The 26,050-nt window shown below is 38.9% G+C and overlaps 3 protein-coding genes across 4 annotated transcripts in view; 2 read left to right on the top strand and 1 right to left on the bottom strand.

The window, feature by feature from the left end:
- Window positions 1-8,167, top strand: part of ift122 (intraflagellar transport 122 homolog (Chlamydomonas)) — a 40,196-nt gene extending 32,029 nt beyond the window's left edge. Inside the window, exons 18-23 of one of the 2 annotated variants that reach the window (XM_083895767.1) lie at window positions 2,776-2,941; window positions 3,037-3,154; window positions 3,541-3,666; window positions 6,338-6,414; window positions 6,532-6,696; window positions 8,029-8,167. In XM_083895767.1, coding sequence (XP_083751893.1) covers window positions 2,776-2,941; window positions 3,037-3,154; window positions 3,541-3,666; window positions 6,338-6,414; window positions 6,532-6,696; window positions 8,029-8,115 — 739 coding nt within the window. In that variant the 3' untranslated portion in view covers window positions 8,116-8,167. Of the gene's footprint in view, window positions 1-2,775; window positions 2,942-3,036; window positions 3,155-3,540; window positions 3,670-6,337; window positions 6,415-6,531; window positions 6,697-8,028 lie in introns of both variants that reach the window. The other variant, XM_083895766.1, reaches the window with a different exon arrangement.
- Window positions 8,168-9,758: 1,591 nt separating this feature from the next.
- exorh (extra-ocular rhodopsin) lies at window positions 9,759-17,608 on the top strand (the record flags this gene model as incomplete). Its single annotated transcript, XM_083894840.1, has 5 exons — window positions 9,759-10,119; window positions 10,188-10,356; window positions 12,247-12,412; window positions 13,984-14,223; window positions 17,483-17,608. 5 exons carry the CDS (start codon window positions 9,759-9,761, stop codon window positions 17,606-17,608), a joined length of 1,062 nt encoding a protein of 353 aa, XP_083750966.1.
- Window positions 17,609-19,840: 2,232 nt separating this feature from the next.
- The window catches only part of plxnd1 (plexin D1), a gene marked incomplete at its 5' end in the record, with an annotated part of 152,229 nt that continues 146,019 nt past the window's right edge, over window positions 19,841-26,050 (bottom strand). The window contains one exon of the mRNA XM_083895357.1: window positions 19,841-20,799. Within this exon, the coding sequence (XP_083751483.1) occupies window positions 20,683-20,799 (117 nt within the window). The 3' untranslated portion in view covers window positions 19,841-20,682. The remainder of the gene's footprint in view (window positions 20,800-26,050) is intronic.

The following is a 26,050-nucleotide window of genomic DNA, read 5'->3' as shown; positions in this document are numbered from 1 at the left end:
CACCCTATGTGATACATGATGAATGAATGAATGACGACATTAATGATAAAGTGGTGAAACAGAGACGGTTGAACCATACATACCATACAGCTGCTGAGAGAAAGAAGAGCGGTGATTCTCTTGATATCTAAACAAATGATCTGATCAGAGAACCCTGTGCATATGCTATACATATATATATATATATATATATATATATATATACATAAACACATTAAATAATAAGCTTTAATGAGAAGAATACGCTCCAAGCCACCCACAGTGATATGAGAGAGGGCAAGAGCAGACTTTGATGAGGAAACCATGCTGAGCACATGGGATCAAACTCTGAACTTTGATTTATAGCCTTTAGCCTGACAGCGCTGGACCTGGTTTGAATAATTAAACACACTTCCACAAAAAGAGTCCGCACTAAACAATCGGGGGAGGACGTGAATTTATCAACAGTCTCCGTCGGCGAGCAGAACGGCGTGTGTGGGAGCCGCTGAAGAGGCAGCGAGCGGAGTAGTCGTTAGGTTTTTGGATGATGGAGGAGTGCCTGTGTGGAGCTGCTACAGCTGCAGCTCATTGCTCTCGTCGAGAGCGGCGCTCCCTCTAACTATGCGTTTCCACACAGATACAAGTATGTATCCATGTCCTCGACTCGGAAAAACAGACGCGCATGCTTTCGTAAGCAAACACGCGAGTCACAGCAGAGAGCGAATTTGCGAGAGTCTTTCCTTTTTTCTCTAGAGGTGAAAATAAAATTATCCATCCATCTGTGCGTTTTCCGAACTGCTTATTCTCTGAGGGTCGCACAAGGAGCCGGAGCAAATCACAGCTGACAGTGCCTGAGAGGCAGGGAATACCCCCTGGACAGATCGCTGTTCCATCACAGGGCCAAAATACACAGTCAAACAACCACTCACACTTATGTTTACAGCTACAGTCAATTTGGGCCTCACTCAGCCTGCCAGAAAAATATAGATGTCCTGATTTAATCCCGACCGGTTTTGAAAGTATGGATATTAAAACACATGACTTCAGATTCAAACCACATTTTTTTTAATGCAATTGAAAGCAGAATTTTAGTCTGGGTTAAACTGTGACTGCTCATGTCGGATTTTAAATTATTTTTTTCTTTTTGCGTCAAAAACTCTATGGGAAGCACAACAACGAGGTAAAAAACCAGCGCTGTAACCACTTCAGTACAGGAAATTAAAAAAATATATACCGGCCTCCTGCAGTGCACAAGAAAATCCCAGCAAGTTCTACATTGCGACTTTACAGGCCGATTGTTCGGAGACTAAAGATTATGCGCCTCCGTTTTCCTGCATCCATATGCCGCACTAAAGCAACGTTATTCAGGCTACCGCGGGTATTTGAAATCCTTTAGGCCCTTGAAAGCTTTTGAAAATCGCCCTAAATAGACATGGGTCATTGAAAGTGCTTGAATTTTGCGCAAGAAAGAAGTGAAGCTGATATCTAGGTCAAAGTCTCCTTTGTATGTTACAATGCCACCTCCTGTTTCGCACGTCCTGCGTTGCTTAACGTACGTAGACTTGACTCGTTGACGTGAGATTCCAAGCAGAACAATGAGTGAGTAAAGTTAAGCAAGCGAGAGCTGATGACGACGTGATGCCGGGGAAATGAAAATACCAGGATCTCGTGTCTCACAAAAGAAGATTCAAAAGACTGACTTTGACCAATCACTCGAGGACAATCACTTTGAGCTGTGTCTGCACATTGGGTAAAAAGGGAAAAGTATTTGAATTTGAGGGAATTGTTTCCGGAAAGTCCTTGAAAAGTTTTTGAATTTGAGGGAATTGCTTCCAGAATGTCCTTGAAAAGTATTAGAATTTGAGGGAATTGCTTCCGGAAAGTCCTTGAAAAGTCTTTGGGAATTGGTTCTGGAAAGTCCTTGAAAAGTTTTTGAATTTGAGGCTATTGGTTATTGGTTCCGGAAAGTCCTTGAAAAGTCTTTGAATTTGAGGGAAGTGGTTCCGGAAAGTCCTTGAAAAGTCTTTGAATTTGAGGGAATTGGTTCCGGAAAGTCCTTGAAAAGTCTTTGAATTTGAGGGAATTGGTTCCGGAAAGTCCTTGAAAAGTTTTTGAATTTGAGGCTATTGGTTCCGGAAAGTCCTTGCAAAGTCTTTGTATTTGAGGCTATTGGTTCTGGAAAGTCCTTGAAAAGTCTTTGAATTTGAGGGAATTGGTTCCGGAAAGTCCTTGAAAAGTCTTATAATTGGAGGTAATTGGTTCCGGAAAGTCCTTGAAAAGTCTTTGAATTTTAAGGAATTGGTTCCAGAAAGTCCTTCAAAAGTCCTTGAATTTGAGGGAATTGTTTCCAGAAAGTAATTGAAAAGTCTTTGAATTTGAGGGAAATGGTTCCCGGAAAGTCCTTGAAAAGTCCTTGAATATGATTTCAACCAAGGTTCGGGAACCCTGATGGTTACACCTACAGTATGTCATAATTGAAGCAACTCATGCAGATTGATTGGTTATGTCTGGACAGCAGAAATCTGATTTGATCACTTGCAATTAATAGAGGGTATGGTCTGCTTTAAAAGATCTGATTTAAGAGGTAAAAATCTGATTTGCCTGCAGTCTGAACAGAGCCTGAGACTCTCTGAATAAACCTTATCTTAATCTGCATGTCTTTAGACTGTGGGAGGAAGGTAGACAACATGCAGAAAGACTTTGGTCAAACTGGGATTTAAATTCAACATTTTCGTCATATATAGTAACTCCTTACGAATTAAAATAAAAAAGGTTTCCTTGACCTGATGTTTTTAGTAACACCTTGTATGCGTTGGCCAAGCAGAGTCAAAAACTGGGTGCGTATAAACTCGCCCGCTCTGCTTACGAGAAGCTCCAGGAGCTGCACATTCCCTCTCGCTTCCAGGAGTCCATAGAACTGGGCAGCCTCACAATTTGCACCGAACCTTTTCACGACAGCGAGGTGAGTAAAAAAAAACGGTCCATTGCGGTCAACACAAACACAGAGGCTGCACCGTTGTTTATCAGTGACGCAAGTGTTTCCATCCCAATCCTCAGGATCTCATTGAGGGCATGATGTGCTACCGCTGCTCCACCAACAACCCGCTGCTGAACAACAAAGGGAGCATGTGCATCAACTGCAAGCAGCCTTTCATCTACTCTGCTTCATCGTACGGTCAGTGACACACAAACACATCGTCTACCTCCTTCAGACATGGTATTAATATTCACCAAGTATCAACACACCAAATGTGTTGGAAAAGTGTCCTTGGATTTGATTACTAAAAACCAAATTTGGAGGTTGTTCGTGGCTTCTGGACATATTAAAGACCACGTCCTCTGTAGAGGGTACAATGCCCTTGAAATATGTGAATTTGCCCTTGAAATTTGCATAATGGGGGATTTTAATGCGCCCCCCAAAAATAGATAATTAACTTTTGCAAATCCCAAGTTGGAACTAGCCACAGGATAAACAAATCCCCCTACCCCTGTAATCCTTCAAATGTGTTTTTGTATTTGCCAGAGACGACTATTAATGTTTCTGTTAAATATCGTTCACAGAGGTTTTGCCCCTGGTTCAGTTCTACCTCGAGGAAGGTATCAGCGACGAGGAGGCGGTGTCGCTTATTGACCTGGAAGTTCCTCCCGTGGACAAGAGGGACTCGCGCTGGCAGCACATGGACAATGGTGGTATCCTTTTAATCGTGTGTGAAATGTTTAAAGGGGACACATCTATCTATCTATCTATCTATCTATCTATCTATCTATCTATCTATCTATCTATCTATCTATCTATCTATCTATCTATCTATCTATCTATCTATCTATCTATCTATCTGGTACTTTACAGCTTAAAGGTGGATAGTTCAGCACGGTTCTTTGATAGGTTTGGATTTCTATCTATCTATCTATCTATCTATCTATCTATCTATCTATCTATCTATCTATCTATCTATCTATCTATCTATCTATCTATCTATCTATCTATCTATCTATCTATCTATCTATCTATCTATCTATCTATCTATCTATCTATCTATCTATCAAGCAAGTTGCGTCTGTGTGTCTGTGACAGGCATATCTCGCTGACCGTTAGTCTGATTGCCCTAAGACTTTGGATATGGGTTGAGCATGGCCTGATGGTGTGCATCCTTGATTTTCAGGAAAATTTTTGAAATTCAGGAAATGATCTATTTGCCCTGATCCACTTTGACAGTGAGCTGACTTTAGTCTCAAAAACAAAAAATATCTCGGAATGACTTGAAATTTACCATCATAATAGTCTGCATCACCCTGAACAAGGATCCGTTGAAAATATTCGCAAACCTCTTAAGGCATTGGTTCTCAAAGTGCGGCCCGGGGGCCAATGGCGGCCCACAGAAACATTTCTGGCGGCCCACAATGAATTACAGCTGATAGTTTTAATCCAGGAGGTAATAAGCTTGTTTAATGTTTATTGGACATTACTGGATACAGACCAATAAGTGTAAACAAAAATACTGGGTATTTACCTGGTTTCTATATGGTGAATTTTCGTGTATTATTGAGTTATAAGCTGGTAATAAGCAGGTAGCTACGGCCCCCAATTACTAGCTATTTATCCAGTAAATAAATGGTAACAGAAATGTGTTACTTGGTATTAACCTGTAATTAGAAGGTAAGAACAATGGCCAAAATACTGGGTAATTACCCAGTAAATTATAAAGCGTCATTATATTAAGGCTTAAATTACATTATATTAAATCTTATATTACTTGACGCTAAACTTTAGAACTGCAATCTGGTCATTTTTTCTTTGGCGGCCCTCAGTCCAATGTTGGGTTCCTAAATTGGCCCTCTGGTATCAAAACTTTGAGAACCCCTGACTTAAGGAATAATTTAAATGAATTTCTGAAATTCAGGAAATTATCCATTTGCCCTGATGCACTTTGACAGTGAGCTGATTTCTTAAAAAAACATTAGGCACATTTGCGTTGTGCCTAATGAGGTTGCACAGTGTGTATTACGTTAGCCTTTACTTTCCTTATCATGCATTACCATAACTGAAAATTCTTCTTCAGCTCCCACTATAGTAATACATACTTCCGGGCACTGCACTAGTTAAAACGTGCGTGAGGGCAGGCGATGGCAATAGTATCCAGAAGTGCAGAAGTCAGTGAAGTGTTCTATTCTTGGCTGCACAGTGCAGCACAGAGTTCTACACAAACTTTCAGCCTCAGAAAATGTACATTTTATATATGACGGCAATGTGCCGGCTAGAGTCGGCAAATGATGGCTTTTCCAAATGCTATCTGCTGTTAGCTGCCGTTAGCCTCAGTGACGTTGACGTAGTTTCCTGTGTCTCATTTGCATATTTAAAGAGACAGGCACTCAAAAGAGAGCGTTCTGAACAGGGCTGTTTCGGCAGAGTGATTGAACTGCTGTGGTGCTTCATCCTTAAGGTATTTTGACCAAAGCATGTCACAGACATGTTTATTAGGACACCCGAGAAGTAGGTTAGGTTGGAGAAATAGGCTATATGTCTTCTTTCAAAAGCGACGACGACGGCGATTCACATGCTTGGTATGAATTATTGAATTAGTGTCATCTAATGGTGAGACTTTGTAGTGCAACAAATGGAAAGGACACAAACGCAGCATCCACCCAGAAACTTTGATTATATGGTGTCAAAACACAAAATGCTGTCTGCTGGCTGTCTAAGATACTGCATAAACCAAGGCCCTTGCTTAAATTACATAAAAAAGACTTTTTCTAAGGCTGCCAAAAACAAGGGATTTTTATTTCAAATGGATTATACACTTATTTAAAGGGTAGTATATTCAATTGCTGCTAATAAAAAGTTTTACCCTGGACTGAACTCCTCACCCTGACAGCTCTGAGAGTTTCCCTCGTACACGCCGCACAGTTCCTGGAAATTAAGCGCACGATGCTACTTTGCGCCTTGTGACACTTCTAAGAAGTTGTTTAGTCTGCATTAGCCTCGATTCTGTGCTGGCGGGTAAGCTGTCAGCGCTAAGTCATCTTAGCTCCCCCGAGCTAATAGGGTTAGCCAGGCTCTCCTGTCTCATCTTAATGACACTAACCCTCTTGAGAGCCGTAGCCACAAACCTGAATTCAGGGGATTAACCTGCATTAGCCGCCAGACACTCAAGGGCACCGAGGTCTGCGTCGCTCTCCCACAGCCGCGGCGTGACTGACAGCCACGACTGATTGGCATTTTGAACACTCACTCTCAGAGAACAGTCCCCTGTGTCGAAAATATATAATTACACTCAAACAAAACAGCGTCGTGAAGTGTGAAATGTATTCACTGCTAGTTCTTTTCCCCCCTCCCTTCGCCTTAATTGACACTAATCAGAGCTGCAGACGTTGAGGATGGATGACGGGGTCGATGATGCAGAGGAAGATCCGTTCATAGCCAAAATGAGCTTTGAGGTAAGAAAAGGACAGAACAGATGAGGCGATTAATATTCAGCCAACTGTGCGAACCAGCTGGAGAAGGTGAAAGGACGAGAGCTGTAATAGTGTGTGTGTGTGTGTTTTTGGAAACAGCAGGGGGGGTCGAACTTTGTCCCCGTCAAGGTGAGTCGCTCGGTGCTGCGCTCCATGAGCAGGAGGGACGTCCTGATCAAGCGCTGGCCCAGACCACTCAAGTGGGAATACTTCCGCTCCCTGCTGCCTGATGTCAGCATCACCATGTGCCCCACCTGCTTCAAGGTACAACTTCAGCTGTTAGCGGCAGCCAAAACCACAGCTCGTCCTAGAGCTGAAACGAGATTAATCGATTATTAATCGATGACTAAATCAATTTGAAGTGCTTTTTTTTATGATTAAAACAAGATTTCTGATTGTTTTAGCTTCTTAAATGTGAATGTTTCCTCAGTTTCTTTGCTCCACATAACAAAGAAATCATTAGAACTGAAGTATGTTGGTTTGTGGACAAAAACAAGACATTCGACAACATCCTCATTTCCAGGTTTGACAAACACTGATCAACGTTTTTTACCTTTTCTGACATTTTATGGACCAAACGATCAGTTAATTGAGAAACAATTGACAGATTAATCGATTCAATTACAGCTCTAGATCGTTCTTTCTTTAAGGGGAGGGTTTGGAGATCCTGGAACTGTTAGAGCAGGCTTCATTTTGACTTCAAAAGTCCAAGCCCCTTCTCCTTCAGACTTCCTTCTGAAGCTACGCCTTAATGGAACAGGAACGTGCGACGAACACGGATTAGCGAGCATTGGTAACTTTCGGTATTCGGTTTCCGTGACGCTAACTATTTTTGGATACTTCAAATGACAACCGAAAAACATACTCCACCGTTCAAACGCACCACCGATGTTCACTCTGGTCTTTTTCTTGGCAGTAGCTTTCCCAAAAAAAGGTCTCTCGTTTGTGACCAACGCACGTTGTTCTGCTATAACGTTGCTGCAACTGTCTCGCTTATGCTGCAAGCTAGCATAGCAAGCTAGCATAAGCGCTGGCTTGCTCTCGGGCCGTTCACTATGATTGGATGCTTTCTGTTCCACGTGTGACAGACGTTTTTTAACCTTTTAACACAGAGACGACAAGTTTTTGTCATTTGCATTCCCGTAAAATTACGCAACGGTTTGTGCTATAGGGTAAAATTGCCAAATTGTCAAAGCCAACGTGTGGTTATTCGTAAAACGGTAATGTCACTCGTGCTGTTGCATAGTTTCCATTTTCTGACCTGTTTTTGCTCATTGAGACAAAAAAACTCAAACAAATGTTCCTTTAAATATGTTTTATACTGTTCAAATTTCAATTTTAACATGCAAAATCTGGTGTTCGTGTACAACTACAGTGGATTTTTTTTTTTTTAATAAAACTTTTTCTTTTTCTTCATTTTAAATTGTTAATACTCTATTTCAACATGTAAATAACTGCCAGATACTGAAAGTTATTGTGGAAAAATGGGAAAAAGCACATTTTATGGCCCTTTTATGGTTAAAGTAATAGGTGTTAAAGGGTTCCACCTTCACTTTAAGATTCATTATCTTTCTTCTGTGTCTTCTTCCTTTGCAGATGTTTCACAGCGAGGATTACGAACTTCTGGTGCTTCAGCACAACTGCTGCCCGTACTGTCGCAGACCAATCGACGAACCCAACTGAGCCGCTCCGACATCGTACCCCCAGCTCATTCTTTATTTTACACGTTCCAGTTTACATTTTAATCGCACACGTTTATTTTCTGAACCTCTTAAATTCACGATTCTTCCCGTCTTTACAGTACAGTTAATTCTGTCGTTTACTGATATACTTCTTCTTTCTATTTATTGTCAAGTTGATGAATGTGGGAGATGCCGCTTCTCAAGCTGCTTCTCCAGAGAGAGAGAGAGAAGCCAGCGGCCTGACTAAGTGACTTGTGTAATACCTGGAGTGTTTGTGTGTCACAAAAGTGCTTCATCGGCTCATCTGTCCTGTTTGGATTATTAGGATCAGATTACCTCGAGCTGTCATTGATTGCATCACCACTTTAAAGGGAATAATATAGGTGTACAGTGTAAAAAACAACAACAACAACAGTTTATTTAATAACACAATCATTCAGGAAAAAAAAAGGCCAGAGATCTGGCATCAAGTTTATCCCACACAATCTGTACTGAATATAGGATTATAGGATATAATGTTAGATAAGTTGCACCAAAATCTCAGCATAATATGTCGAGATTTGACGCTCGTATACTGAGGCTGCGCTTTGTTTTAAAACACTATAGGATATTTATCACGTGTTGTTTAGAGATTAAAAAAAAGTATTTTTATATTCTTATGAGTGAAAAATAAGGCATTTTCAATAAAATATTTTGGGATTTTTATTGCACTCGGTGTTATTTTAGTATTTTTTTTTTTTTTACCTCTTTCAAATATGAGCTTTTCTATTTTTGAGGATGCGATAACATAACTACAACACAGCACTAAAGTAGGCCACCTGTGCTGCCCGGTGAGGAAATATCAAGTACCACTAGCCAGTGTGCTGTGCGCGCGCCGCGCTGTGTTACAGGGTTAGCGTAGCATCGGAGAAAACTTAACGAAAACCCACAGCTAAGCCGAATTGCAAGTTCAACGATTTGTGGCTCCAATTTTCCTTCATGTCTTTTGTACTTTTTTGCCAGTATGGATTTGAAATGGGTCTTAAATTGTATTCATTATGGTCTTTAAAAAAAGTCTTAAAAAGTCTTAAATTTGACTTGTTGGAACCTGCAGAGACCCTGGGTTAGGTTGACGATAATTCGAGATCAAGCTTTCCAGTTCTTTTATAGTTTGTCCACTCTGAACACTTGTGATCGCAGAGCCTGGTTCCCCCCGTCTTCTGTCGTCCTCCTACTCCCTTCCCTCGACTCTCATCTCGTCCTGATGATGCATTGATGCACATGACAGTAATGGTAGGGTTTGAAACGCCATCGCTGCGACCAATTATGTTTGAAACGTACTGCACTCGGGCTATTTCTGGACTTCTCCTCTCTCCGTGGCGTTTATGCATGTGCGAACGTGGGAGAAGCAAAAGAGAGAGGAGGAGAGAAGGGGGCTGAGATTGAGATTTGTCTTAATTCCATCTCTGCTAACACTTCAGTCCGTCCCTAATCTGCCCGGCCTGTTAAAAGGTACGGCGCCTCGTGGGTGGGCTGCAGAGGACACCTTACTGCCGCCAGATCCATCCCTTTATCTTTTCCTTTCACCCCTTCACAGTGTTTCAGTCCACACCGTGTCATATTCTGTCTCAGAAAGACCGTCATCATCACCGACTTTGAGCAGCCATGAACGGCACAGAAGGACCCAACTTCTACGTCCCCATGTCCAACAAGACCGGCGTGGTGCGCAGCCCCTTCGAGCACCCGCAGTACTACCTGGCCGAGCCGTGGAAGTACTCGCTCCTGGCCGCGTACATGCTCTTCCTCATCGCCACGGCGTTCCCCATCAACTTCCTCACGCTCCACGTCACCATGAAGCACAAGAAGCTGCGGACGCCGCTCAACTACGTGCTGCTCAACCTGGCGGTGGCCGACCTCTTCATGGTGGTCGGAGGGTTCACGGTCACGCTCTACACGGCCCTGCACGGATATTTCATCCTGGGCGTCAACGGCTGCAGCGTCGAGGGATTCTTCGCCACCTTGGGAGGTGAGATGGGAAGAGAAAGTTAAAAGTGTTAAAGGTCACTAACTCGCTCTCCGCTCTTTTGTCCTCAGGGGAGATCGCGCTCTGGTCTCTGGTGGTCCTGGCCGTCGAGCGCTACGTCGTGGTCTGCAAGCCCATGACCAACTTCCGCTTCGGGGAGAAACACGCCCTCGCCGGCCTGGCGTTCACGTGGATCATGGCCCTGACCTGTGCTGCACCGCCTCTGTTCGGATGGTCCCGGTAATCTATATATCCTATACATTATAAAACACCTTTATAACATTATATCTCATTTCATATATATTTTTACACAAATATATATATGTATGTATATTTTTTTACACAAATATATATATGTATATATATATATACATATATATGTGTGTGTATATATATGTGTATATGTATATATATATATATGTCTGTATGTGTGTAAAAAAATATATGTATGTGTGTAAAAAAAAAAAAATATATATATATAAATGCGTGTGTGTGTGTATATGGTAAAATAAAGGTTAAACAAAATAATTAAATATATATATATGAATGTATATACATACATATATATACATACATACATATATACATATATGATTTTTATTTAATTTCATTTTATTCTTCCACTCCTCTCTCTCCTTTATTCTAAATTAATATTATTTTTTTAATGATATTTTTATGACTTACTCCTACTCCTGGTCCCTGGAGGGGTGTTGGAGCGTTGTCATCTAAGACAGAATTGGGCATAGGATTAGATGAGGACGGCAGTGGGAGGACGAATAAATAAATAAATAATGATAATAACGCTAATGAGGAGGAAAAATTGAATATAAATACACTTGAAATAATATAACCAGTATGAATGAGAGTAGCAGGCAAATAAGCGAATATAATAAATGATAAACAAAGAGCGGTGGGAAATAATGTAGTACAAATCCGGTCAATACGGGATAATACCCTAAAATGTCACAATATTTCCTGGTGTGAAACTGCATTGATACGTTGATTCACAAAACTGTTTTCTTGATACATATAACGTTTGTTTTCTTTTTCTTAAAATTGACTATTTTGTGGGGGTGGGGGTAAATTGCAATATATGATCCAATCCAACTTTATTTCTAAATATAAGTATAAATTCAAAGTGCTGTACATCAGCGATAAATAAAACGAATAATAATAATAATGAGACCTAAACGAGCTAAGAACAAACAATAAAATACTGTAGAAAGTATAAAAACAACACAAATAAACATACATTAAAACTATAAAAAAGATAAAACCAACATCTCTGCCAGTTTAAATATTTTGTCATCAACCGTTATTGCCAGTACAAATACTTTGTTTCTACTTAAGGTGGATTTTGCAGTTACTGCTAAATCCACCTTAAGTAGTAGTAAGCAGTATGACTACTAGTAAGCAGTAGTCATACTGCTTAGAGTACTAGTAAGCAGTAGAATGTACTGGGTACTTTCTTCTGTACCAATAGTACCAGCAGTAGAAAATACTGAGTACTTTCTTCTGCTTAAAGGCTTCTTAAATTTGGTTTAAAATTCATTTTTTCTCTTTATTTTCACACATCAGCAGAGCCGTTTCTTGCTATATGCAGACTATGCAGCTGCATAGGGCCCCACAGCCACCAGGGGGCCCCCAAACTGCAAGTTCAGACTCATATTTTATTATATTTTTGAGAATTAAAAGTACCCGTCTTTATTTGCATGTATTGCATGCAGTCATTATGCATATATTTGCAAAGCATGTAAGTGTTTGTGGGGTAATCAGAAAAAGTTAGGAATCTCTACCTCGAGTTTGAAAAAAATAGGGGCCCCCAAATAGTATCTCGCTTAGGGCCCCCAAACAGCTAGAAACGGCCCTGCACGTCAGAGTTCACTTTTAAACCTTTTCTTGAGTAAATAAGTTAAATCAGTACTTTGACCAGTCATTTTATTGTTTCTTCTTCTTCTGCTACTTGTGAACACATTTGTCACCTCAGGAAATGAGTACGTAGGGTGAGAGAAGTTCATACAACGTAAAAAAATAAAAAGAAATGAATTCATTCTTCTCCTTCTCATTGTTGTCATTTTTCATTATTGTACAGTGCGGTTGTGTACAGTAACTGTATCGCTGCGTCTGCAGGTACATCCCAGAGGGAATGCAGTGCTCCTGTGGGATCGACTACTACACTCCCAAGCCCGAGTTCCACAACGCGTCATTTGTCATCTACATGTTCATCCTCCACTTCTCCATCCCCCTCTTCATCATCTTCTTCTGCTACGGCCGCCTGCTCTGCACCGTGCGAGCGGTAAGAACGAGACACCTTATTTATCCTCTCTTTTCGCCGTCTTCTTCCTCTTCTTCTTCTTTACCTTTCTCCTGCTCCACGGGGAGGTTCGGAGCGTCGCGGAGCGCACACCCTCGCAGAGATGTGAGGGATTTAATGGCTCAAGGACACTTCAGGAGGGCAGATTGTTGCCAAAATGGCAGCTTATACCCAGGTCGTCCAGCTGAAGGGCAGCGCGCCCGCTCGCTGTGTGATCCTCATGCCCTCATTAATAATAGCACATTGATAATGGATTAGTGGTTCAACACAAAGTCCTCGGATACAGTTTATTAAACCAACTAAAAATGTCATTGTTGTTTATTTGGCGAATTATATTCTCACATTAGAGTCGCCTCACTGGGCCTCTTCCCAGAGAAGTTAATCAGGCACAACATTCAGCCACGAAAACTCAATTTTCTGCTCAGAAATGCAAAGTAAATAACTATAATTTGACGTCTTAATCAAGAAATAATAATGTGCTTTACTGTTTTGTTTTTTTTCCCTGTGGATACCAATAAAAATGATATTTTGGCTTTAAAAATATCATCATAACTGGGTTATTAACCGTGACAGAAATATAAAAAGATTATTTTGATCATTACCAATGCTGCTAATTTAGGGCAACACATTTGTTAAACTCTGTGTAATTAAAGAGTTTGATTTAATGATTAATATTAAGTCAAATACTGAGGTTAAAACACTCTGCAAGTATAAAAGACCCTTTAAAGGTGCAGTGTGTAAAATTTATACTACCCATAATCGTGCTTGTATCAGTGAACTGATTTACAATACAATATATATATGTATATATTTAGATATGTGTATATATGTGTGTATATACATATATGTATGTGTATATGTTTATGTGAATATATATATATATATATATTCATATGCATATGTGTGTATATATGTGTATATATACATATATGCATATACATATACACATATATGTGAATATATATATATTCATATGTATATATGTGTATATATACATATATGTATATGCATATACACATATATGTGAATATATATATATTTATATGTATATGTGTGTATATATACACATATACATATATATATACACATATGTACATATATGTACATATGTGTATATATACATATATGTGTGTATATGTATATATGTATATGTATGTATACATACATATATACACACATGTGTATATGTATGTATATATACACACACGTATGTGTGTGTATATATATATTGTACTGTAGAGCAGTTATTCACTGATAAAAGCACGATTATGGATTAAGATCTTTGCTTTTATGTCAAATATTTCCAGGATTTCACATGATCTGACTGTAAATGACACAATATTTGTTTTATTATATTTTATTTTATTGTGAAATTATCACAGATGTTTCAGAAAAAAAACTCCCCTGAAGTAAGTTCTGCAGTAGGAGGCATAGCTGCAAAGTTATGACGTTATAACACCAAGTCATTTAAATAAAAATTATTTAGTAAATGATTGTAAAAGTATTTAAGACCCGTTTGCTGTGAAATAACCTCAGTGTGTGTCTGTGCTCAGGCTGCAGCTCAGCAGCAGGAGTCTGAAACCACGCAGCGCGCTGAGAGGGAAGTGACGCGTCTGGTCATCGTCATGGTGATCTCCTTCCTGGTTTGCTGGGTGCCGTACGCCAGCGTGGCCTGGTACATCTTTGCCAATCAGGGAGCCGAGTTCGGGCCGGTGTTCATGACGGCGCCGGCCTTCTTCGCCAAGAGCTCGGCTCTGTACAACCCGGTCATTTACATTCTGCTGAACAAACAGGTACGTGAAGCTGCTTCATTATGGTTTATACACTTTAACTCTGTGTAGAAGAAGAACAAGGAAGAATCCTCACAGGAAAACAATATTTGAGTTCTGAATTCAGACTTTATTCTCAGAATTCTGACTTTAAACTCAGTATTCTGGGCACCGGTAGTTCTGACCTTATAGTCAGAATTCTAAGTTTAAAGTCAGAATTCAGAGTTTTAAAGTCAGAATTAGGAGAATAAAGTCAGACCTATGAGAATAAAGTCAGAATTCCGAGTTTTAAAGTTGGAATTCTCAGTTTAAAATTAGAATTCTCAGAATAAAGTCAGAATTCTCAGTTTTAAAGTCAGAATTCTGAGTAATTCTGAGAATAAAGTCAGAATTCTCAGTTTGAAGTCAGAATTCAGAGTTTAAAGTTGGAATTCTGACTTGTTTAAAGTTAGATTTCTGAGTTTAAAGTCAGAATTCAGAGTTTTAAAGTCAGAATTCAGAGTTTTAAAATCAGAATTATGAGAATAAAGTCAGACTTATGAGAATAAAGTCAGAATTATGAGTTTTAAAGTTGGAATTCTCCGTTTAAAGTCAGAATTCTCAGTTTTAAAGTCAGAATTCTGAGTTTAAATTTAGAATTCTGAGAATTAAGTCAGAATTCTGAGAATAAAGTCAGAATTCTTAGTTTTAAAGTCAGAGTTCAGTTTAAAGTTGGAATTCTGAGTTTAAAGTCAGTATTCTGTTTTAAAGTAAGAATTATGAGTTTGAAGTCAGAATTCTCAGTTTGAAGTCAGAATTCAGAGTTTAAAGTTGGAATTCTGACTTGTTTAAAGTTAGATTTCTGAGTTTAAAGTCAGAATTCAGAGTTTTAAAATCAGAATTATGAGAATAAAGTCAGACTTATGAGAATAAAGTCAGAATTATGAGTTTTAAAGTTGGAATTCTCCGTTTAAAGTCAGAATTCTCAGTTTTAAAGTCAGAATTCTGAGTTTAAATTTAGAATTCTGAGAATTAAGTCAGAATTCTGAGAATAAAGTCAGAATTCTTAGTTTTAAAGTCAGAGTTCAGAGTTTAAAGTTGGAATTCTGAGTTTAAAGTCAGAATTCTCAGTTTTAAAGTCAGAATTCAGAGTTTTAAAGTCAGAATTATGAGAATAAAGTCAGAATTATGAGTTTTAAATTTAGACTTATGAGAATAAAGTCAGAATTATGAGTTTTAAAGTCGGAATACTCAGTTTAAAGTCAGAATTCTCAGTTTCAAAGTCAGAATTATGAGTTTAAATTTAGAATTCTGAGAATAAAGTCAGAATTCTTAGTTTGAAGTCAGATTTCTGAGTTGTTTAAATTTAGAATTCTGAGAATAAAGTCAGAATTTCTTAGTTTGAAGTCAGAATTCTGAGTTTAAAGTCAGAATTCTCAGTTTTAAAGTCAGAATTCCGAGTTTGAAGTCAGAATTCTCAGTTTAAACTCAGAACTCAAACATTGTTTTCCTGTGTGGCGCTAATCCTCTTCGGTAAAGAAGTGAGAGTGTGATGAAGTAAATCTACTAAACTCATACTCGGGGCTGATTTCATTACACGCCACTTTCGTCCCAGTCGAATGTTACACTTCTCACGCCACTAATTTAACTGCACAATTTATCTGACAGTTCATGTTAACGTCGACATAACAAAAAAGGGTGAAGTAATGGATGATTAAGTCCGGAAAATGGGCAGTAATGAAACATCACAGATGCCAAATGCCGATAAAGTCTCTGACCCACATGTTTCTATTAAATGAAACCTTGTGTTGGTTCATGCAGGACACAGTAGTCATGCTCCAATCACACAACGCGGTCCATTTGATTACACTGCTCTAACATCAGTGCTGCTGCTGCTGTTGTGCGTGGGCTTTTCTCCGGGTTCCCCAGTTTCCTCCCACGGTCCAAAAATGAGGGGATTAGGCAAATTAGACGCTCTAAATTGACCGTAGGTGTTAGTTGGGATTGGCACTTGGCACCAGCCCCCCCAATCCCACCCCCCCCATCGCAAAACCGCATGTGGAGGATAAAGAGATAGAAGACGTATGGATGACCTTTAACTAGGTGCTTACTAACATATGGTTAGCCTAATAGCATAGTTGCCTAAGTATATTTGAACGTTTTCTGAGTTAGGCAAATATCACAATTACCAAAAAGATGACTTAGGCAATTATGCTATTAGGCTAACGATATATAAGTCGCATACTAGCCCTTTATTAGTAAATATTAAGCATGTATTAACACCTTTTTCTAACTCTATTATGACATGAATTAAGATTTTTCCGACATAAGGTGTTAATACGTGCTTAATATTTACTAATAAAGTGCTAGTATGCTACTAATATGCATGTTATTAAGCACCTAGTTAATGGTGTATATGTGTTCCCAAATCTAAAGTGTCACCGATATTTAATACTCCTTTAAAACAAAAATTAAATCAGGAAAAAAATATATATACTTTCACAAAAATACATATAAATTAAGCAGCTAAAAGCGCTAATTATCGTCGACACTGACAAATATGAGATAATATGTAGGTTACAGAGTATGTGTACTATGTAACAAGTGCTTGTTGTGCCTTTTGATATTTATTTACTTACTTTACTGAGAGAATAAAGTCAGAATTAAAGTCAGACTTCTCAGTTCAAAGTCAGAATTCTGACTTTAAACTGAGAATTCTGAGCACCCGTAGTTAAGAGAATATAGCAAAAATGTTTTGCGCTACATTAAGCAGCTAAAAGCGCTAATTATCGTCGGCACTGACAATATGAGATAATATGTAGGTTACAGAGTATGTGTACTATGTAACAAGTACTTGTTGTGCCTTTTGATATTTATTTACTTTACTCTGAGAATAAAGTCAGAATTCTGAGTTTAAAGTCAGAATTCTGAGTTTAAAGTCAGAATTCTGTTTAAAGTCAGAATTCTCAGCTTAGAGTCAGAATTCTAAGAATAAAGTCAGAATTCTGACTTTAGACTGAGAACTCTGACAATTCTGAGCACCCGTAGTTAAGAGAATGTAGCTAAGTTTTTTTTTAGCTACATTAAGCAGCTAAAAGCGCTAATTAGCGTCGGCACTGACAAATATGAGATAATATGTAGGTTACAGAGTATGTGTACCATCTAACAACTGCTTGTTGTGCCTTTTGATATTTATTTACTTCACTTTGACTTAAAAACAGCGTTTAAACGCCTCCGCTGATCAGAGACGCGCGTCATAAATGTGATAAATGTCATCCAGATCTTTTGTCTTTTCATCTTCCAGTTCAGAAACTGCATGATCACGACAGTCTGCTGCGGAAAGAACCCGTTTGGAGAGGACGACGCCGCCGCCACCGTCTCCAAAACCCAGACTTCGTCCGTATCCTCCAGCCAGGTGGCCCCGGCTTGACCTGCCCCCCCCCCACCTCCTCCTCCTCAATGTCCATCTGTTCCTGCACATCTAGGGACCCCTCCCCTGCCAAGCAGCTCCATGTCGCATCGACCCAATCCTCTTGACTTACCTCTCCACGTGTAATCGCCGCCGCGGCCGCACACACCTGACACACACACTCAAAGAGCCAGCATGTGTGTGTGTGTGTGTTGAATCCATTTAGTCATGGGAAGTGTTCAGATGGCTTCACAGACTTTAAATCCAGCATCGTGGGGGTGTTTTGTGTGTGCGCGACGACGCGACTGAACACATTCCAGACTCCTCACTGTCACACATCTAAGACAAATTGGCTGCATGAATCCTAAACCCCCCCCCCCCCCCCCCACACACACACACCAAAAAAAAAACATCCCAACCCAGAACAATGAATATTTTGTGTAAATTAGTGGTATAAATGATGAGTAATAACTTTGTTTTATATGTTTGTCAGGCAGCGAGCACATTAGACATCTGTCTGTCTTGTTGAATTTGCGGTGATGATGAAGCTGTAGTGGTTTAGTTTGCTCTTAGCGTTAACCGAGACGTGAGTGTAAACAGATGGACCTGAAAAGAGGCTCTGCAGGGAGAAAGTGTGTGTGTGTGTGTGTGTGTATTTAAATGGGTGTGAGGTGCGTTTGCGTTAAGGACATATGAGGGACACGATGTTTGTGCGTAGAGTCTTTGTCGACGTTGTTCTGTGTTGTCGTGCAATAAAGAGACGAAGAAGCTAAAAGCTAAATGTCCGCGTGTCGACTTTTTCTTCTTCCCCTCCTCGATCCACGTTTTGTCCTGAGAACATTTACAAGAGTCTGTGAGACGTTCCAGATGTTTTGCGGGATTTGGGGCTAAACGGGGCGGAATCTTAATGGTTTACAAATGTTAAAGGATATTCCAGTTTCTTTACCCCTTTTTCTTTTTTTGACGCGTGTTGTCAACAACTGTTAGAGCTGAACACACGGCTGTTTTGCTAACATTGCTGAAAAAACTATTTTAGCCACTGAACAAAAAGCTCACCTGATTAAAAGGACACCTACTTAAAGGTACAGAATGTTAAAATTAGCAACACTTGCATGTTGCAGCTGAATATCCCTCACAGCAACTGTGTTGGAGAAGCTAAGTATGCTAGGGGGTCATACATATAGAACAAAAAAAGGTCCTATGTTCCCCAGTCACATACAAAGCGGGGAAAATTTTTTTTCTAAAAAAGGGTTCTGTTTCCCAGTGAACAGACGTTTTTATTGACGCCATTTGAATTTTTCAACGCTAACACACATTAATGGGTTAATGTTAAAGCATAGCGCGTTTCCACGACGACTGACCCGGAAAAAATACACGACTCCCGATTGTTAAAATGAGTCTCTAAAGTAACGCTAAGCTTTAAAAACAGAGGCACACGTACGCAGTACACAGGTACGCTGCGCTATTTTTAGCGCTGCTCTTTTCCTTTTCCGCTCCAGTTCGACTGTAGGTGCGCTAAAGGAGCTAAAGGAGCTAATGCAGCTAACGGAGCTAACTGGTAAATGGTGTCTGGCACGTAAACATTCCAGACATACCCCGGTTACATACAAAGCAGGGAACATAGGACCTGGGGAACATAGGTACGGCCCCGTATGCTAGGAGCTACGTATGTAGCCTTAAGCTAGCATCAAAACTCAAACGCTACTGTAAAAACTCCAAAATAGCACCCCCTTGTGGGGCAGTCAGGTGATTATATACTCATAAAAAGACACTTTTTAATCTTATGTTCACCTAAATTTCACACGCTGGACTAAAGCGTATGATAGCTTTAAAGTGTAAACCGCTCGTTGTCCCGCACCAAAGTCCATAGAGAAAAATAGCGATTTTTACATCACATTAAATAAGAGTCCACTGCTGCCTCTATCTGTACGTTAAAGTGTGTATTTTGTGACTTTGGTGTTTGAATTTCTCCTTTTAGATGAACCTAAGTGACATAAACTTACCAAAAGAGGCAGAAGTGGACCAGCACATCCTGTATTTATGAGCTAAAAAAATGCAGATTTTCTCAATGGAATTTGGTGTGAGAGAGTTAGGATATCATAGATTGAGTGAGCCTTGGCGGCAGCCATGTTTTCAGTCAAAAAAAATGAAGCACTCTTACACTTGTGTACGATAAATGTTGTCATTATTCCGACATTTTAAAATCCTAAATACTTCATTCATTTCACAAACGTGGACAAGGTCATTTGGCGTCACAAATACAGTCTCTCCTCAGATTATATTGACCTTACTTTTATGTCATATATGTAAATTTCCCTCTTAACGTACATTGGTCTGGAATCCAACATGATATTCATTTGTTTTTTTTGTTTTTTTTTACAAGAACACTGACGATCACATCTCTTCTTCTTCTGATGCGGCTCTTCCCAGTGAACCGCATAAACGCTCCGTTTTCATTTTCATTTCAGTCATTTATAATTTTTTTCTTTGTCCAACTCCAACCTCCGTCGTCGACCTGCAAAGCACAAAGAGACGAATTGCGTCCGGGCAGCCGACGGCGGCGGCCGTCTTCACCAATCACACCTGAGAACAGTGCAGGCTTTAGGAGACGGGAGGAGTTTTTCTACTCGTCCTGGCAAACAGGAGGCCACCCTGAAAGCATTATAACACATCTATAAATATTGCTATTGACATTATAATACAGTACAGTGCATCATTGGCTCATTCCCTTTGTGGGGGAAAAAGGGTTCAGTGCGTTAAAAGATTGCCACCAGGGCTTCCTGTAGCTCCCAGTAACTGGAAAGACGTCCACACATTCGAGCCAAACTGGAATTCTGTCCTGTCTGGGAAGCATTTGGGAGGTTTTTTTTTACGTGGCGTTCCCAGATGAAACGGAGGAACGCGGAAAGATTTAAGTCCTTTCACTCTGCCACTTTGTGAGAGTCTGTGGGAATAACAGCGACACTCGGCAAGTGAACAAGAGAGTCAGAGAGAGAGAGAGGCAGCTGTCAGCAGGAGGAAGAGGCGGCGAGTAGAAGAGAGGCAGATCCAGATCCAGAGGCAGTGCAGGTGCAGGTTCAGGATCAGGTTCAGGTTCAGGCCTCGCTGCAGCACTCGTAGATGTTGTCCTCCACGAGGGCGATGACCTGCTCGAACTTGTGGTGCAGCTGAGTGCGCCGAGCGGTGGGGTTCGACTCCAGAGCGCTGACCACCTGACGACAAAGACGAACACAGAAGAACACAAGAGGACGTTCAGCGGCTGTTCAGCAATCGTGGAGAAATGATGGTGCAGTGGAAGCTCAGGTTGGGCGGAAAACGTGATAGTTTGCGTTTTATCGCTTTTGAGAGAGCAGGAAGTCGTACTTTCACTGCGTGATCCGGACTCATTTTTAAATGTTTTATGTTTTCTATTTTTATTTACTTTTTCTGTACAGCAACCTCGGTTGTTTTTGAATTTTTCAACGCTAACTCACATTAATGCATTAATGTTAAAGCATGACGCTTTAAGTGCACGCTTTAAGTGCCGTTTTCATCTGCAGTAACCGCTGTAAGCGCTAAAGGTCGCTGTGGTATACGTTTTTACAGATTTACACCATCCTGAGAGATTTGTTAACTTGTTTCTATCCATCCATCTCTATCTGGGGGAGGGAGGAGAGCAACCACCTGCCTGGACAGAGACAGAAACAGTTGAACGAGAAAGAAAAGAGGAGAGAGAGTGAGTGGAACCAGTAAAGTGCTTTAGCCTCCTCTCTCTCGCTCTCTCCACTCTCCAGGCTTCACGCATGCCTCCACACCACAAAAGCCCTCGCTCTTCACATATTTACAAAACCCACATCTGCTCTGTTTTTCATGCCCAGTCGTTGTCACCGTGTCAGTGGGATTTATGGGCTCTTAGCGACAGCGTGCTACCAGGCAGAGCGAGCTGAGCCCAGGGGCGAGAGAATAGGCAATCAGGGGCCATTCACAGAGCCGCCGCCGTGAATCAGTCTTAAAACCCCGCCGGCCTACGTCAGTACAGTAGCATGACACGAGGAAAAGCAGCTAAAGTGTATTAACGCGAGGGCGCTCCATTAGGCCCAGTCACCACTGACTGAAGCTCTCCAGAGACTAGTTAGAGCGGTGAGGAGGCACGGGGGAGGACGGCAAAGGGTTCTGAAGAGCAAGAAACAGGAGACACAAAGCTGCAACTTCACACTGACGTTAAACTGATATACTGTGTAATGCTGGTGGATAAAGAGAGAGGAAACTGCACAGGGTTTGCTTCAAGTGAAGCTGAAAATTGGCAGAAATTTAATATACTAACAATAAGTATGTTTGTATAGGTGTATTTAAAATAATACTTGTAATTGTTTGGTTTTTGTAGCCTAAAAATAAGCAATTTGAAGCATTTTATTGGTGTACCAACCAATATTTTCTTTACAGCAGCCTGAACGTATGTGAGTTTTGAGGCGTGAGATTACGACTGAGCAAACAAAGGAGGATAAATGTCAATGAGAATGGAGGAGTGGAGAGGGAGTTTGCATCCTTTCTGGTTCACAAAGGCCAAGAATCCATGAAGTGCTTGTGAAAACAGAGGTACAAGAGTGATGTTTTACATGAGATAATTCTTACACACTGGACCTTTAACACTAGTTTAAGAATGTGTTTGTCACTTTATTGGACACTGGACAATATAAGGACTTTACTCGTGAAAGATAACGACTTTATTCTCCAAAGATTATATATAGAAAAAATATTTTGGTCCAAAATTTGACCAAAACGTCATACTATACTATGTTGTTGACCTCAATGTCATACTACACTATTTCTTGCAAAATCTGACCATTTTTAGGCAAAAAATATTTTTGTCCAAAATTTGAGCAAAACGTCATACTATACTATGTCGTCCAATTTGGTCCAAAATTTGACAAAAACGACATACTATACTATGTCGTCCAAAATCTGACACTTTTTTTGAAAAACGTTTTTTTGGTCCAAAACTTGACAAAAACGTCATACTATACTATGCAGTACGTCATACTATACTATGTCTCCAAAATGTGACCATTTTTGGAGAAAAATAATTTGGTCCAAAATTTGACAAAAACGACATACTATACTATGTCGTCCAAAATCTGACAATTTTTTTGAAAAACGTTTTTTTGGTCCAAAACTTGACAGAAACGTCATACTATACTATGCAGTACGTCATACTATACTATGTCTCCAAAATGTGACCATTTTTGGAGAAAAAAAATTTGGTCCAAAATTTGACAAAAACGACATACTATACTATGTCGTCCAAAATCTGACACATTTTTTGAAAAACTTTTTTTTGGTCCAAAACTTGACAAAAACGTCATACTATACTATGCAGTACGTCATACTATACTATGTCTCCAAAATGTGACCATTTTTGGAGAAAAACAATTTCGTCCAAAATTTGACAAAAACGACATACTATACTTTGTCGTCCAAAATCTGACAATTTTTTTGAAAAACGTTTTTTTGGTCCAAAACTTGACAAAAACTTTATACTATACTATGAAGTACGTCATACTATACTATGTCTCCAAAATGTGACCATTTTTGGAGAAAAATAATTTGGTCCAAAATTTGACAAAAACGTCATACTATACTATGTTGTTGACCTCAATGTCATACTACACTATTTCTTGCAAAATCTGACCATTTTTAGGCAAAAAATATTTTTGTCCAAAATTTGAGCAAAACGTCATACTATACTATGTCGTCCAATTTGGTCCAAAATTTGACAAAAACGACATACTATACTATGTCGTCCAAAATCTGACACTTTTTTTGAAAAACGTTTTTTTGGTCCAAAACTTGACAAAAACGTCATACTATACTATGCAGTACGTCATACTATACTATGTCTCCAAAATGTGACCATTTTTGGAGAAAAATAATTTGGTCCAAAATTTGACAAAAACGACATACTATACTATGTCGTCCAAAATCTGACAATTTTTTTGAAAAACGTTTTTTTGGTCCAAAACTTGACAGAAACGTCATACTATACTATGCAGTACGTCATACTATACTATGTCTCCAAAATGTGACCATTTTTGGAGAAAAAAAATTTGGTCCAAAATTTGACAAAAACGACATACTATACTATGTCGTCCAAAATCTGACACATTTTTTGAAAAACTTTTTTTTGGTCCAAAACTTGACAAAAACGTCATACTATACTATGCAGTACGTCATACTATACTATGTCTCCAAAATGTGACCATTTTTGGAGAAAAACAATTTCGTCCAAAATTTGACAAAAACGACATACTATACTTTGTCGTCCAAAATCTGACAATTTTTTTGAAAAACGTTTTTTTGGTCCAAAACTTGACAAAAACTTTATACTATACTATGAAGTACGTCATACTATACTATGTCTCCAAAATGTGACCATTTTTGGAGAAAAATAATTTGGTCCAAAATTTGACAAAAACGACATACTATACTATGTCGTCCAAAATCTGACAATTTTTTTGAAAAACGTTTTTTTGGTCCAAAACTTGACAAAAACGTCATACTATACTATGTAGTACGTCATACTATACAATGTCTCCAAAATGTGACCATTTTTGGAGAAAAATAATTTGGTCCAAAATTTGACAAAAACGACATACTATACTATGTCGTCCAAAATCTGACAATTTTTTTGAAAAACGTTTTTTTGGTCCAAAACTTGACAGAAACGTCATACTATACTATGCAGTACGTCATACTATACTATGTCTCCAAAATGTGACCATTTTTGGAGAAAAAAAATTTGGTCCAAAATTTGACAAAAACGACATACTATACTATGTCGTCCAAAATCTGACACATTTTTTGAAAAACTTTTTTTTGGTCCAAAACTTGACAAAAACGTCATACTATACTATGCAGTACGTCATACTATACTATGTCTCCAAAATGTGACCATTTTTGGAGAAAAACAATTTCGTCCAAAATTTGACAAAAACGACATACTATACTTTGTCGTCCAAAATCTGACAATTTTTTTGAAAAACGTTTTTTTGGTCCAAAACTTGACAAAAACTTTATACTATACTATGAAGTACGTCATACTATACTATGTCTCCAAAATGTGACCATTTTTGGAGAAAAATAATTTGGTCCAAAATTTGACAAAAACGACATACTATACTATGTCGTCCAAAATCTGACAATTTTTTTGAAAAACGTTTTTTTGGTCCAAAACTTGACAAAAACGTCATACTATACTATGTAGTACGTCATACTATACAATGTCTCCAAAATGTGACCATTTTTGGAGAAAAACAATTTGGTCCAGAATTTGACAAAAACGACATACTATACTATGTCGTCCAAAATCTGACACATTTTTTGAAAAACTTTTTTTTGGTCCAAAACTTGACAAAAACGTCATACTATACTATGCAGTACGTCATACTATACTATGTCTCCAAAATGTGACCATTTTTGGAGAAAAACATTTTCGTCCAAAATTTGACAAAAACGACATACTATACTTTGTCGTCCAAAATCTGACAATTTTTTTGAAAAACGTTTTTTTGGTCCAAAACTTGACAAAAACTTTATACTATACTATGAAGTACGTCATACTATACTATGTCTCCAAAATGTGACCATTTTTGGAGAAAAATAATTTGGTCCAAAATTTGACAAAAACGACATACTATACTATGTCGTCCAAAATCTGACAATTTTTTTGAAAAACGTTTTTTTGGTCCAAAACTTGACAAAAACGTCATACTATACTATGTAGTACGTCATACTATACAATGTCTCCAAAATGTGACCATTTTTGGAGAAAAACAATTTGGTCCAGAATTTGACAAAAACGACATACTATACTATGTCGTCCAAAATCTGACACATTTTTTGAAAAACTTTTTTTGGTCCAAAACTTGACAAAAACGTCATACTATACTATGCAGTATGTCATACTATACTATGTCTCCAAAATGTGACCATTTTTGGAGAAAAACAATTTGGTCCAAAATTTGACAAAAACGACATACTATACTATGTCGTCCAAAGTCTGACACTTTTTTTGAAAAACGTTTTTTTGGTCCAAAACTTGACAAAAACATCATACTATACTATGCAGTACGTCATACTATACTATGTCTCCAAAATGTGACCATTTTTGGAGAAAAATAATTTGGTCCAAAATTTGACAAAAACGACATACTATATACTATGTCGTCCAAAATCTGACAATTTTTATGAAAAACGTTTTTTTGGTCCAAAACTTGACAAAAACGTCAGACTATACTATGCAGTACGTCATACTATACTATGTCTCCAAAATGTGACCATTTTTGGAGAAAAATAATTTGGTCCAAAATTTGACAAAAACGACATACTATATACTATGTCGTCCAAAATCTGACAATTTTTATGAAAAACGTTTTTTTGGTCCAAAACTTGACAAAAACGTCAGACTATACTATGCAGTACGTCATA

The sequence above is a fragment of the Microchirus variegatus genome (assembly GCF_963457635.1).
Source record: "Microchirus variegatus genome assembly, chromosome: 9".
NCBI lineage: Eukaryota > Metazoa > Chordata > Actinopteri > Pleuronectiformes > Soleidae > Microchirus > Microchirus variegatus.
This window is presented reverse-complemented; position numbering and strand designations above follow the sequence as displayed.